Source organism: Odontesthes bonariensis, chromosome 3 (genome assembly GCF_027942865.1).
Source record: "Odontesthes bonariensis isolate fOdoBon6 chromosome 3, fOdoBon6.hap1, whole genome shotgun sequence".
In the NCBI taxonomy this organism is placed as follows: Eukaryota; Metazoa; Chordata; class Actinopteri; order Atheriniformes; family Atherinopsidae; genus Odontesthes; species Odontesthes bonariensis.
In genome coordinates, this window is record NC_134508.1 from 6,005,908 (window position 1) to 6,026,560 (window position 20,653).

The 20,653-nt window shown below is 41.4% G+C and overlaps 1 protein-coding gene across 1 annotated transcript; it reads right to left on the reverse strand.

The window, feature by feature from the left end:
- Positions 1–379: 379 nt before the first annotated feature.
- On the reverse strand, positions 380–19,243 carry LOC142376678 (Krueppel-like factor 15). The gene is made up of 3 exons (XM_075460142.1): positions 19,102–19,243; positions 14,364–15,520; positions 380–3,247 (listed from the first exon to the last, which is right to left on the reverse strand). The coding sequence occupies exons 2-3, from the start codon at positions 15,452–15,454 to the stop codon at positions 3,079–3,081; spliced, it is 1,260 nt and encodes a 419-aa protein (XP_075316257.1). The 5' UTR covers positions 15,455–15,520; positions 19,102–19,243; the 3' UTR covers positions 380–3,078.
- Between the last annotated feature and the right edge of the window lie 1,410 nt (positions 19,244–20,653).

Genomic DNA, 20,653 nt, shown 5'->3' on the forward strand with positions numbered 1-20,653 from the left:
AGAAGCAGCCTTTATCCATATTTTTAGATCGACTCTCTTCACTCAGCTTTATGTAATTATTTGCTGCGGCGGCTAAACAAAAAACGTTCACAATCCTGTGTGAAAGTAGTGCATCGGGTTTGAATTTAAAGTTGCACCGATGGACTTTTTGGGAATTTGCAACAAATTGCTTCTTTCAGATCACTGCTGAAATCTTTCCTCTTTGTGTTATGACACACGCCCAAATGCTCCAGACCAGCTGTTATGCAATACGATGTCTTGACATGTAAAACCGTGGAATTGAAATCGGGTTTACTTTCCACTTCTGATGTGAAGCATTATGTTGGTTCCTCTCTTACTGAGAAGTCTCCTTTAAATACAGTGAGACGATTTCACTGTTCAATTCAATTCAGTTTTATTTATATAGTGCCAAATACAACAAATGTCATCTCAAGGCACTTAAATAATAAAGTCCAATTCAAGCCAATTAGAATTCAATTCATTGTAATCATAATTATTTATAAAATAATCCAATTCATTCATATAGAGCCAATTCAAAAACAATTTCCTAGCTAAGGAAACCAACAGATTGCACCGAAAGTCTGTTCTGTAGACAGGAAGAGGAAAGTTAAACCGATTCACATCATTTCTGGAACGGTCACACACGTGCTTTGTAGGAGCAAACAACAATTACGGAGAATTTTATTCCAGCTGCCCGATGACGGCAGGCGTCTCCGTCACAGTGTTTTTTTAAAAAAATAAAAATTCCTTAAAAGGCAACAGAACAAAGAATTCAGTTTTGTTTTTTTTTATTTGCTTTTTATTTGAGCAAATAGGAAAATAGCATTTCTGGTATTCAAAAACAAAACAAAACAAAAAGAAGAAAGCTTGCGTGTGTGTGTAAACACACAGGTTGTCTGTTCCACCGGATACTCAGGCATGGCTGAGAGAGAGAGAACTGGATGGTGATTAGGGAATACAGGTCTGGATGTAGGTCAGTGGAAGCAGCCTGGGGAGGCTCAGACACAAAGACAGCACTAGTTCAGACGGATAAACACGTCTGCCCGTCTGTCTGCTTCCTACGTTACAGAGTCGGCTTGTTTTTGTTGGTTTTTTTTCCTTTCCTTTTTTTTTTTTTTGTTTTTTTTTTGTTGTTCAAACAGAATGAAAGCTAGAGTATCCGAACGCTATGAGACTAAGATGTGAGGTTGGCTGCTGAGTGAGCGAGTGCTACATGCAGAAGTGCTCTGCGCTGGCGCCCATCCTAAAGCACCGATGTTGCTCCAGCTCGAGTTCAAATCACCAGTCGGCCTACAGTTTGTGGTAACATGTGTCTGCTGGGTTCAACAAAGACGATCCAGCTATGTGAGGCTTTCAGGTGTGCAGTCTCTTTTTGTGAAGCACCCGTAGGCTTAGCAAGCACCAAAGTGTTGAGAGCACACAACAAATGATTACCGAGACGGAAATCTCAGTAATAAAGTAATTTTTTTTTTTTCTTTTTCTTTGGAGCTGCCATTTGAGCGCCATGACAGTTTCTCTCTTTCCTCAAACACAAGTGCACTTGAGACCAGCAGACTGAGCTTAATGGTTTGTGAATGAGTGGGACTCCAAATCCCGACTATAAGCTGACATTCCACTGATTGATCACGCTACAATCAAGCTCACGCAACAGACCAAAACATTTCTCCAGAAACACGACTGAATAGCTTAATGCACTGTTTGAAAATCCTCTTTGATTAAAAAACAAAAACAAAAAACTAAACAAATAAACAACATATCTACATAAAGGCAACAAGCTGTACACGTTATCTTTGTATTCAGTACACATTATGCTGAGTATGCTAATACAGAAGATTGAATAGATGTTAGCTGCCTTTTCAGCTCTTTAAACTACTAGCTTTTCTTGCTGCTATAACCAACAGAATAATGTTTACAGTAAGTGCTACTGTAGTTAAAAACGACAAAAAAAGAGCAGTGTTTAACTTCACTTTTGCACCATTGGGTCAAAGTGTAAAATACAGGCCCGAGCAGTATTCTAGGCCACATAAGTCAACTGTGCCATGATTTTTTTTTTTTTTTTTTAAGAGAACAAGGAGCTTATGAACTGTCATGCACCAGGGTGTCGTTTTCACTCTGTCACAGGGCCAGAACAGGGATTTCTGGTTTGGCAACCCCTTGCTACAAGTCACAGTTAAATAAGAGCAGTCATATGATAAGAGCACGACAATAGGATCAAGAAAAGGTTTTTGTGACACAGACAAAGGCATCAATAAGGAGATTAGGTCATACAGGGGCTGAGAGAAGGCATTCAGATCCAAATGAGGTGGATCGTGATTGGACGACAGCAGTAAAGGCCAGCATTAGATGCAGGAAACATTGATTTAAGAGTTAGTCTCAGATTTGAGCAAAGTCGCTATGACTAGATTGTCTTTAAAATGCATGAGCAGCTCTGAAAACTGCATTTTTCTTAGAAGACTTCTGCGGCGTCAATCATAATTTCATCAAAAAAAAACTGCTGCTGCCACTCCGTCATATGGATCATGTCCGTCCAAGCCTTGTAATTAGAACACATGACACGTGGGACACGGGAGTAAAATGATTGGACGGTGCATGTGAACCCTGATGTTTTGAGGAAGAGGGTTGACGGCAGAAGACCAAAAAAAAGAAAAGAAGAAGACGATAGCAGATGTTCCCAACACTGGTTAGCATCCCACTTCCCACAGCACCTGGTAGCTTGGTTACAGGAGCAGTAGTGCAAAGCAATGGTTACAAGAGAGGCCTCTGTAAGGACGTCTCCCATTATGCGTTTCAGAACGCCAGGAAGTCCACTTTCAGTTCAGTTTTTCCTGCCGTGGCTGTTTGCTCTGAATAAGGCGAGCTGCTCAGATGGAACGCTCTGAGGGAAACAGCGGGGAGGAAGAGAAAGGAAGGAAACGACGAGGGTGAGACAACAGCCAGCTCTCCAGATTCTTCTGAAAAGACCTGCTTGTAAAGCACCAAAAGTCCTGAGGGACACCCGGGCCCCCACCCGCACCAGCTTGGCAGGCACGCGGGTGGGTGTTGGGCTGCAGGCTTGGTTTTTAGGGCCAGCTGAAGGTGTCACACGGTGGCTCTGATAATCCTGCTGGGCCTGGAGCTGCGGTGGACCTTTGTGTGTTTGGATAAATGGTCGCTGCGGGCAAACTTCTTTTCGCACAGTGAGCACTCGTAAGGCTTGATGCCCGAGTGAGAGCGGCGGTGGCGGGACAACTCGTCAGACCGGGAGAACCTGGAGACACAAGAGCAGAGAGTTGGAGTTACAAAGTGTAGAGAAGTCAAATGATGAGGCAAGCTTTTTTAGATGAACACAATACATTAATCATCCATTAAAAGGTACATTTTCATTTTTTTATTTTACTAGGGCTGGGCGAGTTGACTCGTTATTATCGCGTTAATTATTTGTTAATTACTTGTTAATTATTTAACGCGCATTAACGCAGGTTTAATTTAATTCATTTTAATTTTTTTTTTTTTTTTTTAATTAAAATGTTTTCAAAAATTTTTTTGTTGGGGGGGGGGCTTTTGTGCCTTTAATGGATAGGAAAATTCAGAGAGAAAGGAAGCAGGGGGCAGAGAGAGTGGGAACAACACGCAGCACAGGGCCAGCTGCAGCGAGGACTATAGCCTCTTGTACATGGGGCGCCTGCTCAACCCACTACGCCACGGACCACCCCTGTTTTATTATTTATTTTATTATTGTAAAAGTCTGTTGCTCACAGGCTTTTATTTTGTAAAAGTCTGTTGCTGTCTGCTGCGGAACAGGAAAAGAAAGTAATCGGCGGATCCACCAAACATGGAGAAGGGTACGGAACTTTTACTCGGCCATTTTCATTTTAAAGTTCTTCCAGAACCAAAGTCATCTGTAAACACTGCCAAGTTGAATTGTCTTCTCAGCGTAGTAGTTCCAGTCTAAAATATCACTTAAAGGCAAAACACACAACTGATAGCAGCAAGTCATTCAAGGAAACAGACAGTGGAGCGAGGCTTCTACATAAAAACTACAGAAAGATGCTGATGTTAAAAGTGTGTTTGCACAACAAATGTTATGGCACTTTCATTCATATGGCAGCACATTTAAAATAAAGCTAAATGCTAAAAGCTATACACTACTTTTGGATTCATTTTTGGATTCTGCGTACAAATGCGATTAATCGTGATAAATCAGGGAAATTATGTGATTAATTAGATTAAAATTTTTAATCGTTGCCCAGCCCTAGTTTTTTTTTACTTGTGTGGCACTACGTGCAAATATTTGATATCATGAGTAAGGTTAAAAAAAAAAGAAAATGAATATCTAATATTGACCTTTCATGCAGCCACTGACTCCTTTAAAGAAACACTAAAGAAGTTTGTGAATTTATGTGCCTCATTTTAAAGTACACAGACTTTTGTTATGCCCTGGAGCGCCTGCTGGCAGAGATACCGCAGTTCACAACTTTGGAATTTCAGCCCTGCCCCCACACCTTTTTCCGTTACAGTCTACCGTCATTTTGTGGGCTTTGGAGGCGTATTTGTGGCTCCTTTAACATGACAACAAATGTGTGTGTACGGCTCTACCAGTGCAGGGCTCACTTGAAGTTTTGTTTTTATGACAGCGGTTACATTCCACAACTGTAGGGGGAGCCAAAGAAAATCTTTAGTGTCACTTTAGCAAGCATGATATGGATGAAACTGTTGAAAAATATAAGCAGTAAAATCGGAGAAAAAGATCAAAAATGTTTTAAGTTTAGGACCATTTCAAACAAAAGAAAAGCAATAAATACTGTACAGGGTGTCCTTTGTAAAACCGAATTAGCTTACAACAATGGCAGAATATCGATGCAACAGCATCTCAGCAGAAAGCTGCCGGTTCACATATGAAGTCCACTGAGTGGAACAAACACAACATAACATTTCGCATTAGCCCTTTAATGCAAATCAGTAGGCTCGTTAGCTGAGAAGAACAGTTTAGGCCCGAAATCCATCTGTGATGTGTTCAGAGAATATAAAGCCAGCAGAGCTCTTAGATCCAAGGACTCAGGTCAGCTGGTCCAGTCCAGAGTCCAGACTAAACATGGAGAAGCAGCATTTAGCTGTTAGGCTGCAAACAAGTGGAACAAACTGCCAGTGGAGATTAAACTTTCACCAAATGGAGACATTTTTAAATCCAGGTTAAAAACATTTCTGTTCTCATGCGTCTATGCATGAAATCTGCACGATATCTTTTAATTTATCTGGACTGTTGCTCGTTTTTAAATTCATTTAAATTATTTTATTTGTTTCTCTTTATATCATTTTATGTATTTTTAATGCTTCCTACACTCCCTGCTGCAATGCTTTTATTTTATGTAAAGCACTTTGAATTATTTTGTACATTTAATGTGCTACAAATAAATTTGATTTGATAATTAGAAAATGTGATTAAGCTGAGGCTCGGGCTACCCACTAACAAAAAAAAAAAAAAAAAAAAAAAAAAAAAAAAAAAAAAAAATCAGAATTCCTTCACTATTTCTCTCTCATATGGTGCCATGGATCAAGCTGGAGGACATACAGAAACTACTGAACTACATCTGCTTCATGCCTGAATTCAACAAGTTCCATTTAGCTTGCTTTGCTTCCATCTACACTTTTTCTTTTTTTTTTAGTTTTTACACAACAGCACGAGCATTGCATTGATCGACTCCTCCCTCCAAGATACGTTCCTATTGGTTGGTTAGTGGATGTAAATCAAAGGTGGCAAAGAGGAATACGAAAAACATCTCAGAGATCACGGTGGAGAAAGTAGTCTGATTCGATACTGGGGATTATTTTGGTTTTACTTTGGAGCGGGTACGTCGCATTTCTTTGATATTTCCTGCCTGTGATAAATGAACAGTTGAGACAAAGAAGGAAATTAACAGATCTCTTCAACAACCAGATGAGCTGAACAAAAATCATCAGGAGCAGCTGCTGTCATCGTTTACCGTCAACATAGTACGACTTCAAAAATCCTCATCACAAGAAAAGCACGTTGTGTAGTGTGCGCCGTACAACGATCTGTCTGAACTTTGCTCAGGATGTTTGCAGATGAAATTCACAGTTCTATTAATAACACCTATTTTTGTCGGGGATTGATGCGAGTCTACAGTTACAGAATTTCCACAGCAGGAACATTCTCTGAGCACTGAGGAACCTTTTGAGGAACTCTCCTTCTACTTGCATCTCCACTGATTGTTCTGAGGGTTCAGGAAGTTTTAGGGTAGGAGTTTGGCGACTGGTTTTAGTTAGTCGTCTTTAACAGAAACACTTAAGTTATACAAAAAGGGAAAATCCCATGACTGATGAGGCAGTCATGATTCAGGGGTTAAGAGTGGTTGCTTCTAGTCACAAGACTGACGATAATGATCCACAACGACAGGGTTTATGATAAAAATGTGTTATGGTCGTCAGGTTGTTATGTAAGGGCCACAGTAAGACAGCTTCCACTTTCTGAAAAGTCGCCTGACTGAATCGCCTAATTTTTCCAGGGCTTTATACTGCAGTGCACATGTAGATAAAGAGCTGAAAGAAGCTTTAGTTTGTAGAGACGACCCCACACATCAGGCCCTGTAGAAATAAAAGGTCCGAGGTTTTTAGCAGGAAATCCATTTTCTGTTCAAACTGAAAGGGATGGAAATAGGTCATGGAATCAGAAAAAAAATTAAACTGTTTTCAGCCAATTTTACACGTTTTAAATCAATTCAACACATTTTTTTGATCAATTGTTTCAATATGTAAAAAGCTTAAAGTTTTAAAACTACTAATTATTCATTCAACAGTGGTCTTTGGAACGACAGAGCCCTGTTATTGTAGTTCCGTGTAAGAACATAACGACGTTCACACTGGGGAAAAAAACTTCCCAAAACATTGTTATATTCCTTTAATTCAGCTCTTAAATTATTAGAATGTAAACCACATCAAATTAAGCAACCGAAAAAGGAACGCTATGACATAGAGGTGCACCGAATATTCGGCAACCGAAAATATTCGGCCGAAAACGCAAAAAAAACACATTCGGCTTTCGGCCGAAAGCCAAATGAGTGGCCGAATCGGAGGCCGAATAGTGGTGACGCAAAATTATCCACTTCCAGACGGCGGAGTCGACAGAACCAAAGTCATCTGTAAACTCTGCCAATATGCCGCCCATTGATTCAATGCGAGACTCCGGTTCTTTTCACAGATGTTTATTAACGCCACATCAACACCGTATAACTAAATGTTCAAGTAAACAAAATAAAATACAACATTAGTTGTTGTAATCATTAAAGAAATAGCATTCTTAGCATTGTCGCTGGTACCAATAAATAATCAAAGTAATACTGGCCACTTTAGCTGCTTCTCAACCAACGGCAGAGTCATTCCCCAGGGGCAATCTTCACGGTCAGAACTAGGATTCTTTAACTTTCACTTCTCCTATGCATCACATTCACACAGTTACAGCAAACACCACGAAGCATGGAGGAATAAAATAAAAATAAACTAGCAGGTAACATCACGCTACAGGTGCTCCTCGGTCTCTGTGTGAAGCTAACGGAGCTAACCGACGCTACTTCCTGTTTTACTTGTTTCCACGTAAAAGCATGTATTTCAAAATAAATTAAAACTCCTGCATTTACAGCCAAGTTGAATTGTCTTCTCAGCGTAGTAGTTTCAGTCTAAAATATCACTTAAAGGCAAAACACACAAACTACAAAAAATGCTGCCACTGTTCCTGAAGGAGCAGGCTACCTAGACTCTATGCCAAAAAGGACACTCAGATAATTTGTTATATTGCATGTTTTTACATTTTTGTGTTGGAACGCTTTTATAATATGTTGTATTTTTTGTTGTATGAAATGAATGAAAAAAACCCCAGAATGAATTGAAAATGGGAATTAATGAAACTTATCTCTAGTTATTAGTTATAGTTATTAGTAATAACTTTTGAAGATTTCAAATAAACATTTATTTTCTTTGAAAAACATGTCTAAACATTTATTGTAAGGCGTAGATTTAAGCAATATTTAAAAATGGTGAAAAATCTAACTTTTGATAACTTAACTGAACTGTAATATTCGGTTTCGGTTTCGGTATTCGGCCAAGTGATTAATTATTATTCGGTTTCGGTTTCGGCCACAAATTTTCATTTCGGTGCACCTCTACTATGACATCATCATAGGCTTCATAAAACTGTCAGAGCTTTTATAAATCAGACATTTTGAAGAAAACATTTTTTTTCCTGTGCTTAAAAGCATATATTTGTGTCCGAGGTCACTACCAACACGAAATCTCGGACAAAAAAGAAACCTTGCGCTTTGTTCGGGGCCTCCGAAGGTCTGAAAACATGGCACATTTCTAGCTCAGTAGAATTTTCCAGCCTCCTCATCTTTACCTCAAACCATCTTAATCTTCAAATCATGCTGCTTTCACTGCACTTTAGAAGTGTTGAAACTCTTGTTGTCTGCTTTACTTTGAATAGCAAAGTTTCATCTGCACTTATATAGTTCTCTTAAAGAAATTAGTTAATAATGCTCCACCTCGTGCTTTCCGCAAGGTTTTATATCTAGACTAGAAAATCTGACTTCTAATTGGCATTCTTTCCTTCTTTCTGATTTCTAGTTTGACTTTGAATGCATCGTAATCCGTTGGTACAAAAGAAAAGAAAAAGAAAAAATAACATTGGTTAAAAGTAGCCCATATCGGGCGGTCCGTGGCGTAGTGGGTTAAGCAGGCGCCCCATGTACAGAGGCTACAGTCCTCGCTGCAGCTGGCCCCGGTTCAAGTCCCGTGGACGGCCCCTTGCTGCATGTCATTCCCCCTCTCTCTGCCCCCCACTTCCTGTCTCTCTTCAACTGTCATGTCCATTAAAGGCATTAAAGCGCACAAATTTATTTATTTTTTAATTAAAAAAAAAGAAAAAAAAGTAGCCAATATCATTGACAGTTAATGTCACCCCCTAAAAACTTAAACCAAACCAAGAGGACTAAAGCGAAGCCCAGAGTTTATGAATGATGTATTAATTAGGGATGTCCCGATCCCATCACGTGATCGGAAATCGGGGCCCATCACGTGGTTTCTGACTCGGCCGGTATCAGACGTTACATCCCGATCAGGGATCGGATATGTAGCCTATCTATATAGGTATATTTATTCTCATCATTTTTTATCTCCTGATGTGAGGTGTCCTGATATGCAGCGTGACGATTATGTCGGGAGTGATTCTATTGGTTCAGAAAGTACACACTTGAAACACCGAGTTCTCTGGCTCCCTTCGGTTCAGATCTTTGTGGTACGGGTGTTTGGGGTCATAAACCATGGGGTGCTGTTCCACGGTAAAGATCAGCTTCTCCTCGTCCGTTATTCCCTGAGTGATGCTAACCTGTTGCTAACTAGCTTGTCAACAGGAAGCAGCGTGTTCGTTTCAACCAATAAGAACGGGACGCCGCCGCGAAATGTCGTCCAGATAGAGACAGCGCGGACGATTTTACAAGAGGTCGGTGTGATTGCTGGATGGAGCGACACTGCTCGCGGCCTGTCAGGACAGGCTGATTGAAAAGTACACATTCAAGTGTACAAGTACACTCATTCTGATCACTTTTTATCAATCGCTCGCTAGCGTTCAGTCAGGATGAGGTGTGAAGGAGCAGCAGGAGCACAGATCGTGAAACCATTTTCAGTGGAAATCAGGCCAAGATACTTTTGCCTCGAGTCCTGTATAATCTGTAGTTGTTCTTACAACCTTTTCGCTTCCCAGAGTGTGTTTCCTGCGCCCAGTTCTCTGGCCCATGAGATCAGTACCCCCCTGGATTCTTCTCTCTGTCCCCTGCTTGGACCCATTACCTCTCCAGTCTCCATTGCCCCGGAGTAACTTGCTCACATGGTTTTTTTCTGCCTGCTCGTCCTCCTACAACCCCCGGATTCATCTCCCAGTCAGCCGATCTCAGCTTCACCCCTCCCCGTCGATGATTTTCCCTGCTTGGACTTTATCCAGCCAAGGTTTCACCTCATAGACTGACGCTGTCTATTGGAGCTGACGTATCAGCGTGGCCGCCATCTTGGATGGGTCTCCAATGCCTCCACATTACATTTATTTTGACTGAGGAAGGTGTATATCCCCAACTACGATAATCATATCTCCCTGAATTTTTATATCTATGGTCTGACCTACACACAGAAACAACGCATGCGGCATGACGTCACTTTGCTGCCGTAAAGCAAAGCAGAACACGGCAGCAGCTTGAAGCTGGGGGCGCGAATGTCCGCGGTGTGGAGGTATTTTAAAGTGGATGACAAAAACGTTGCGATTGCAAACTTGGGATTTCAAGAGGTGGCAATGACATCGCTAACATCCTTGATGAGAACAGGAACAGGCTCAAACCTGACACGGTACGGATGTTGGTTTTCATCAAGAAAACCGTACATTTCCTTCTATGAAGCCAGAGGAGGAGAGTAAGAACTAGGGCTGAACCTCCATACTGCATTCTCATCGATCAGACAGTATGCAGAGCGTTTACCCACAATGCATTTCGCTCCTGCCCGAGCCGAAATCAGCCGGCCTGAAGCTGATTTCGCTTAAGCTCTAAACTCTGTAAACTTTAGCAACATTTGAAACATTTTCAGGAGAGAAAGTAGTCGTTTAGATCCCCAACGTGTTGAAAACCTGACAAAATACCGGCTATTTACAATTTTGTTCCCACGAATTCGGCGCTACTAAAGCTAGCGGCAGTGAGCAATGCACTTCCGGTTATTTTCACAAAATAAAATACCCGTTGCCTTTTATCATAGGGAAAGCCATTACGATACAATTGGTGCTTTTGTTTTGAAAACAGGAAGTGAACCTACCCTCATTGTAGCTAGCTTGAAACTGCCGTTTTGACAGGAAATGACGATCGGCGACGTCACGTTACGTTGCATCTTGGGTAGTTTGAGTATGAGTAGTAACCTCATGATGCATACCCAACATTTCGGAGAATCTGGAATGCATCCGGGAACTTCTCGCTTACTCAAACTCGCATTAGGAATGCAGTTCCGAAAAGCACATTACTGGCCTTACTTTATAAAATTGTGGCACTTTTAATTGCTTATTTGTTGACATGCCTGCCAGGTATTTCAAGTTGAGCTGCTGCTCAAGTGCTCTGTTTATAAGGGTTAAATGATAAAATAAGTGAAGAAAATAAAAAAAAATCAGGGACATCCTGGATCTGTTTCTTCGTTGTTCTTCATTTTTTTTTTTTTTAAATGTTCTGTAGAAGTATCGGATCGGGACAAAATCAAATGACTAGGAGGCAAAAAAACCTGATCGGGACAGCCGTAGTATTAATGTTCCAGTACACAACTTCAGCGTTCTTATCGGTGGTGCTGTTTAACAACCAAGATCACTTCAATGTATAACTCCAGACAAGATTGTGCCTAAAAGAGGGATCAGAATCAGTTTATGGCCGAACTGCAGAAAAGGGAAATGTAAGTATATGAGAATTAAACTGAATCCTGTAATTTTTCAGTTTGGTATGTGCTAGTGTGAGCTCAGTATGCTGTGTGACCTCTCAGTCTAGGTCCTGTGTCTCTTTTATGTAATATTGTGCTTGTGGGATTGTGGAGACTAAACTGCGTCCAAATTTATGTTATCATGGCAGCTGGAAGCTGTAGGACAGGTAATGCGAGACACACCCCACAGAAGAAAGGCCTGAAACAGAACGAAGGTGCTCACTCCACGCTCTAAAACCAGCTGCATTTTGAGGACTGAAACTGCCACAATCTGAAATAAACTTTCAAGTTCATTATCCCTGTATTTATGTATTACTTTGAATATTTTTCCTGCATTTATCCCATCCAAATGACTAATTTCTTTATTTTATTCTCACAATACATTTCATTGTCATTTTTTAAAAAATTCTATTTACTTGTCTTTTATTGTCCCTTTGCATTTCCCCAAGTCCATTTTTTTTCTTTCCTTTTTTAAACTCCTGTGTGCATTTCTGCTTGATTATGCAAATGGCTGTCTTTCAGAATATGCGTGTGTATGGGGGTAATACCACAAGGTTAAATGAATGCAGTAGAAAATCAAAGCAGAACATGTAGCCCAATTTATTTTACATTCCATACATTTATTATGACATAAACGTTTATTTTAATTTATTGTTGTAGCATTTATCATCATATTAATTTATAGCTCAAGCCATTTATATATTTTTTGCATTTAAGATTATGGCAGTGTAAGTCCTCCATGGTTTTAATAAAAAAAAAAAAAAAAAGCTGTAAATTCATAGTTCTTAAGAGAAGTTTTGTGCTGACTCACTGTGGTATTTTGACCAAAGGATGTCACAGACATTTCATTAAGCTCTCGGGAATTGTTTCACAAAAAGGGGTACAAATTCTCTCCTTTAAGCTATTTTCAGACATTTGATAGACTAAATTCTAGGGATGTCCCGATCAGGTTTTTTTGCCCCCCTAGTCCGAATTATTTGATTTTGAGTATCTGCCAATACCGAGTACCGATCCGATACTTCTACAGTACATTAAAAAAATGAAGAACGACGAAGAAACAGATCCAGGATGTTCCTGATTTTTTGATTTTCTTCACTTATTTTATCATTTAACACTTATAAACAGAGCACTTCTGTGAGGTAACTTGAACAAAAAAAAGGAATAAAGTAATAAACAAATTCAGTAATGTGCTTTAACTGCACTCCTGTTCTTACTCTCCTCCTCTGCTTTACGGCAGCAAAGTGACGTCATGCCGCATGCGTTGTTTCTGTGTGTCGTTGAGACCATAGACATAAAAATTCGGGGAGTTATGATTATTGTAGTTGGGGATATACACCTTCCTCAGTTGAAATTAATGCAATGTGGGGACATTGGAGACCCATCCAAGATGGCGGCCGCGCTGATACGTCAGCTCCAATAGGCAGCGTCAGTCTATGTCTACGTATTTTATGTCTATGGTTGAGACGGTCTGACTCTGTACCACCACATAACAGGAAATACTAAGCTGTTATTTTTCCCCATTTGTTTTGAAATATTATAGTTCTGATAAAAAAAACAAAAACATAATGAGAATAAATATACCTATATAGATAGGCTCTATATCCGATCCCTGATCGGGATGTAACGTCCGATTCCGATCGGGTCTGAAACCACGTGATCGGCCCCGATTTCTGATCATGTGATCGGATCGGGACATCCATACTAAATTCAGAATTCACTTGTTTACACCACAGCTTTTGACCTGATGTGGACCTGCATGTTCTCTTCAGTAAGACCACTCGGTTCACACAATAGAAGTTGCCCATGTAACTGAAGTGGGTTCAGATTTAAGCCTCTAGCATGGTTGCTGCGTCTGCTACCGCGAGCAGTGTTGATGACGTCACGATTTCGTGCCGGCTATGTACGGTGGCGCGAGTCGATGCGCCAGTAGTTGTAATTTTCTCCGTCATAGAGGTGTCGCTGCTACGTGAAGGTTACCGCTACTCTACAACCACGAAAGTTGAGAAGAAAACGATGCCCCTGTCAAGAGCAGGAACACTGTCATTAATGATGCTGCTGCAGTATCTGGAAGATGAAATGCTTAGTGTGTTTCTGTGTTTCATGAAGTTCGTGAGCCAAGACAATTCAGTTAAAAGAGGTGAAGGTCTGAAGCCCCCGGCATCACCACTTGGAGTCTCTGCCCTCTTCTTTGCCTTCACGTATCTGTCCCGTAGCTTCTTCCACACATTCTTACAGAACTCTCCCTCTTTCCCCAAAGTTCTGCCAATCTCTGTCCACCAGTTTTGGACTGTGTAGACCGAGCAGTCCCCTGCTTCCGAGCAGGAAACACCGTAACAGGTGCGGCTATCGGCAGGTGGCAATCACGGAGTGATATGAAGGGAGAGAAAATAGTGCCAAGAGATTGTGAGGTCTGACTTTTTCTGGAAAATGATTTTGTGATGCAAATGTATTACTCTTTTGAACGCATATTGTTTTGAGAAGCAAAATGCTTTATTTTTGGGGGACCAGCCAACTAGCCGGACTACTTTTGTCAACACCAAAACGAGGCTGGAACTCGGCTCACAGGACGCAGCAGGGGGTAAGTCAAATTTAATAAATGATATTGCTAATATGGGATGTCATACAGCTTCACGTCAAAAGAGGCGAACTATCCCTTTAAAATGATTTGTACATTATTTCCTTATATTAATACAAACCTATCTGAATTGTTTCCGTATTTCCAGAGCCTTAAAACCAGTAGACCTGCTGCTCAAACTGGACGTCCTCGTTCTGACACAAGAGCATTCATTCAACCGCTGGAGTAATCTCCCAAAGCTCCCTGTATTTAAACTACAGTTCAGATAAGTGTGCTGTTATTGTGCTACAGTACGCATCACATCACATACCTCCAACCACACTCAGGCCAGCTACACGTGTAGGGTTTCTCTCCTGTATGTCGACGGAAGTGGGCTTTCAGGTGGCTGCTTTTGGTGTACATCTTCCCACAGCCTGGGTGGGAGCACTTGTGGACCCTCTCGGTTGGGGGCACTCTGGTCACACGTGGGGGCACTGCTTTTAAGATACCGTTGCTCTGCCCTCCAACTCCTGTTAGAGTCGTGATTTCTAAAGTCCTCGTAGTGATGGGCAGAGGGGCAATCTTTACATACTTCTGGTCAGCTGACTTGTTATCCCCGTTGTTTAGGGATAACAAGGTGGTGGTGGTGGGTGTGGAGGACACCTGGGGGGCCAGCAGGGTGACATTTTGTGCCATTGCACCCTGGAGGCCCATGACCAAATGAGTGAGCCAAATGCCCCTTTGGGCACCTGGAGGAGAGCCTGCTGGAGCCAGAGGCTGGGCCAGAGGTAAGGGCTGGAGCTGGAGCACCATGGGAGCTCCAAGGAGCATAGATGGGGTCAAAGTGGGTAGTGTGGGGTTGGAGTGGGCAGAAGGGGGAGGGTCCGACTCTATTTTAGAAGTATCTGGGCTGGAAGTGCAAAGGGAAGCGCTGGTTCCTGCATCAATTAGAGTCTCTGTGGAAGCAACAAGGGGCATGGAGGATGATGGAGAGTCAATGAAATCGCACGGCAGAGGGGAGGCTTCCTCTTTCGGGGTCAGTAGCTCCTCTTTCAAAAGTTCCATCTTTCCCTTCAGGAACTCCTCTATGTCATCCAGGGTGGGAGAAAATGGGGAAGAGGGATGGAAGGGGAACTCTGGCAGCTTGGGCTCCTGACAGGTTGGCCCCTCTTCTCCCACTGCACCACAAAAGATGTGAAGACGCGCACATTCGTCTTCGTCGTCCTCCTCCTCTTCATCTTCCTCCTCTCCGGGGCTGGAGCTGCGCGTGGCGGCCTGCTCCCCGGCCTCTGGGCTGTCGCAGGAGGCCGAGCTGCCGCCGTCGCAGTGGGCGCCATCCCCCAGGCAGAGGGAGAACAGGCTGCTGCTGTCCCTGAACAGCTCCGTCTCCACAATCAGTGTTCTGCTCCCGAGAGACACCATTGATCCGGGGCCCGACGCTGCACGGGGTGTGTTGAGGAAACTATCCACTGGAGGAATCTCAAAAACCTGGAAAAAACAGCACACATTGGATTATGGAAAGTTGCCAAACAAGCACTTTTTACATTTATCTATTTTTTTTCCCCCCACATTTTATCTGAAGTGTAGCAGAGAGATGGAGAGAGAAAAAAAAGAAAAAGAAAAACTTGTGCCATGACACAGCTCAACCTCCACTGCTTCGGCCTTGTTAAACAATGCGTCATCTCTTCAATATTTAATGATCACAACAATATTTTTCAGCTGGTGACCTTCCTACCTTCAAAACTGCTGAAAAATTCGACCAATTTCAGTTCATTCTATTGATTGAAAAGAGGTGGTGACGATATCTTCTAAAATACAATCCCCTCTCTGTAAACTACCTTCAGCTGACTTTGGATGTGAACTTGTACCAAATGAATGAAACTGGATTATAATACATATAAACACATATAGACAGAGGCGGACTGGGGAGAAAAAGAGTCCTCGAAAACCATCTGTAAATTAACTCGTTATCGTGAGAAAACGATCAAAAGAAAGTTTATGCGTACCACGTCCGCTCTGGGCTTCCGTACATTAAAGATTATTCATATCGCATTAAAAAGTCAAAGGTATTTGGTCCTAATATTTGTTATTTGGTAAACTAACACAATAGAACACAGAAAACATGCCTGACATTCTTTGAACAATACTCCAAAATTGCCTGACAACTACAAGTTTTTTTTAGTTTTTTTCCCAGAGTGCTGGACCTCTGCTCATCTTTACTCCTGGGAGACTCTGCCTCTTTAAGGTGCTCTTTTTAAGCCCAACAACGTCACTGAGCTGTTGCAAATCAAACTAATCAGCTGCAGCATGTTCCTCCAGATGTTTTATATTCAGCGCCGCTGTCTTTTCCAATCTTTCCTTGCCCCTGTCCTGACGTATTTTTAAGACGTGTCGCTGCCATCAAACTGGAGATGAGCTCATATTTTTCAGGATATCATAAAAAGTCTCACTTTCCACATGTGAAATGTTTTCTTTATTCTACTGCAAAAAAAAAAAAGAAGAGGTTTATGAAAATTGGAAATAATTCTGCATTCTGTTTCTATTTAATTTTACACAGCCTCCCAACCTTTTTGGAACATATAAAAACCTACTTATTTAGGATTGCTTTTAATACCCAGTAGTATGATGACACTTTTATCTTATTTTATCTTTTTCGATTTTGTTGTATTTTATTGCTTTCACTGTTCTTTTATTGTTTCTATTTCTTTTTTACTTATTCTTCTCTTTATTTATTATCTGCTGTAAAGCACTTTGGTACATCGTAATGATTGTTTGTGAAGGGCTGTATAAATAAAATACATTTACATATATATATTTCCATTACAGCAATAATACAGACCAACAGATTCCAGCTGGGTAATTACTCTATTAAATATACTGCCACACACCAAAAAAAAGGGCGATCACAAGGTTAAATACTGTTGTACACTTCAACAATTAGTTAAACTACCATAACTAACTGGGACATACTGATTCAGGGCTTTATGGCCTCAGTACATGTTTGCCTCGTTGGCAACCCAGACATGAAGCTTCTAGTTAAGAGCCCACAGCAGGATGTTGTTATTAGATACATCTGGATACATGCTCCTGTTATTTGCCCAAACATATCTGAAAAGTACAATATATGGACAATTAATGATGGGAAATCCTTGAGTTGACATCACCTGTTTCTTCCCAGCTCCTTACGCACTTATTTGTTTCCTAAATTGTCTTTGTTTTCTAAATTGTCTTCCCATCTGTCTCGGTACTTAACTTACCGCACTTACTCTAGCACTAGTTATGCTCTGAGCTGTTTGGTTTTGGAAGGAAATGCACTTATGATTTCTTGTGACCTGAAGTTCTTTTGCCTACCGATGTGGAACACACTTATTGTAAGTCGCTTTGGATAAAAGCGTCTGCAAAATGACAGTAATGTATTTGATACAGTTGACCACAATATATTACTGAAACGACTGGAAAACTGGGCGGGTCTTTCCAGAACTGTACTAAACTGGTTCAAAACGTACTTGGAGAACAGGAAGTACTTTGTGTCAATAGGTAACTTTACATCTGAGCACACAAGAGTCACATGTGGAGTTCCCCAAGGTTCCATCCTGGGACCTCTTCTGTTTAACATCTACATGCTCCCACTGGCACAGATGATAGAAAACAACAAAATAAACTACCACAGCTATGCAGATGACATGCAGATATATATATTACAATGTCACCAGGAGACCGAGGCCCTGTACAGGCTCTTGGTAAATGCATTGAGGAGATTAATGACTGGATGTGCCACAACTTTCTCCAGCTAAACAAAAACAAAACTGAGGTAATTGTCTTTGGAGCCAAAGAGAAACGATTACAGGTCACCACAGAGCTTCAATCTATACGCGTAGAAACTACCAACCAGGCCAGAAATCTGGGTGTAGTGATGGACTCAGACCTAAATTTGGAAAAACACATTAAGGCAGCAACTTCTCACTTCTGCACTCAGGACGGAGGTTCAGGAGTGTGAAATGCAAAAACCACCCGATTTAACAACCCTTTTTTTCCCTCTGCCATCAGATCACTGAACTCTGCCAAAGACTGAACCTGGGGTCACCTACTGTATCTTTTACTCACCGTGACTACCTGAATGTACTTGCAATTTTGCACAACCACCTTACTGCTGACTACTGCACAAAGACAGCGAATGTAGCGCACTACTGCACATTTATGTACACAGGCTAGATTTCTATATTTTTATTTCTATATTTCTATTTTATTTAAGAATCCTGTTATAATATTGTTGTTGCATGCTTTTTTTTTATCTCATCTTTTATTATATTTGGACAATCCAGTGCGGGCAACAAAGCAAAGAATTTCATTGTACAGGGAAACACGTTTCTAACTGCACATATGATAATAAACCTTTGAATCTTTGAATCTCTAACAAAGTCAGCCTACTATCACCTTAAGAATATATCAAGGTTAAAGGATCAGATGTGTCAGCAGGACCTGGAAAAACTAGTCCATGCATTCATCTTTAGTAGGCTTGATTATTGTAACAGCATCTTTACAGGTCTACCTAAAAAGTAGCTTATTCAGAACTCTGCTGCTCGAGTCCTCACTAAGACCAAAAAAATAAAAATAAATAAATCTACGACCCGTTTCAGTTTCAAACACCCCGGATTTTGGAATCCAAACAGCCGCCTGCAGCGGGAGGATAACCCCGGCTGCTTATGTAAAGGATGTCTGTAGCCGCTGTCAGACCGTGGAGCACATGTTGCAGCAGGGCCTCACACTTTCCACAGAGAGCGAGCACAACACGGCGCTGGGTAAACAGTGACACGGCCCGCAGCGACGCGCCCACAAGAACAAGAAGAAGAACTCCGAGCGAAACAAACCCAAAAACAAACCACCGCCGCCGGGCCGGAACTGTAGCGGCCGACAGCTCGGCGAAACCAACTGCGCCTGCACCGGAATCCACGAGTTTCAAGTTCGGCTGGGTTAAAAAAGAAAATAAATAAATATATATATATATATTTATACTAGCGTCTCTCCGGGTGAGCGGAGCAGGAGAATCCCGGTGAGTCGGTTGGACCTACTTCGCGCTGGAAGGGGAAGCTTCAGTCCGCCGTCGACGGCTTTCCGTATTTTCTGCTTTCTTTTCGCCTCCGTCGTGTTATTGTCGTGGCTCACTCGCATCCCGTCCTTGCCACGGGTCCATGTTGGCATTCCTGTTCCCAGTGTCACGTGACCGCACACCCCTCCTGCACAACTCGGAGGCACGGGTCCTATTCCGCGTCCGCGATTGGGCGAGCACCGCGGAGGCTCGCCCTAAAAGCAGCGCGCTGATTGGCTGCCGCTCGATAAATTCCGACTGCCATGTGTTGATCAGAAGCAGATTCAAAAGCCAAAAGGCAGGAGCAAGGTAAGACTTTTCCGGTGGCACTAGGGCCACATATGTGACACAGGGGAGTTAGAATTAGGGAAATGTCATGATGTATGACGAATATAACAGCAAAACAAGTAAGATGATGTCTAAAATCTTTTCCAATAGTTTTGAAATGAGATGTGACATAAAAATGCGACATGGGCTATAAACTACATGTGTGACCTTCAATGTAATTTCTACAGAATTCTTAATTCAAATGACTACAGAATGTAACATTTACTTCGTTTTATTAAAGACAGTGTGAACCCAAGATTTTTCATGTTTTGGCTCTTCTCAACTCAACTCAACTTTATTTATAAAGCCCTTTAAAACAGCTGTGGCTGAAACAAAGTGCTGTACATGAATAAAAACACGAAATATAAGGCATAAAACACAAGAACAATGTAAAAACAATAATAAACAATAACAATATTAAAACAATAACAGAAACAGTGTCTCAGAAACAGTGTGAAAGGGTTTGTCTAATGTGAAATGGGAGGTCGTTCCACAGTTTAGGACCAGCAGCGGAAAAGGCTCTGTCTCCTCTGAGCTTCCGTTTAGCCCTTGGTACCTCCAGGAGCAGCTGATCAGCTGACCTGAGGCACCTGGCAGGAGCATAAGGATGGGGCAGCTCAGAGAGGTAAGGCGGGGCGAGTCCATTTAAAGATTTAAAAACAAATAAAATAATCTTAAAATGGACTCTAAAATGCAAATTCAACTTCAAATTCATCACTTTGTTTGATAAACATCCATTCCACGTATGCCTTTCAGCTTTGACCACTTTGAGTACAGCAATTTATTGAAACATGCAAACATGAATGACGTACAAGAAATAAGGCAAAACAAAGTTTGTACAATTCTAACAAGCATGAAAGTCAATATTTGGTGTGAGCACCTTTATTCTCCAACACGGCCTGAACCCTCTGAGAAAAGCTTTCTTGTCCTTTCTTTTAGTAGTCTTCAGGAATAGTTCTCCAGGCTTCTTGAAAGATGTTCCAATAAAATAAACTAAAACAATAAAAACAGAAAACAATATTTTCACAAAAGAACAGAGAAAACATGCCCGACGTTCTTTGAACAATACTTTTTGTTGCCCAACAACTACAAGGTTTTTTTTTGCAGAGTGCCGAACCTCTGCACGTCCTTACTTCTGGACAAATTTTTTGGGGGGCTTTTTATGCTTTTATTATATAGGACAGTGAAGAGAGACAGGAAGCAGGGGG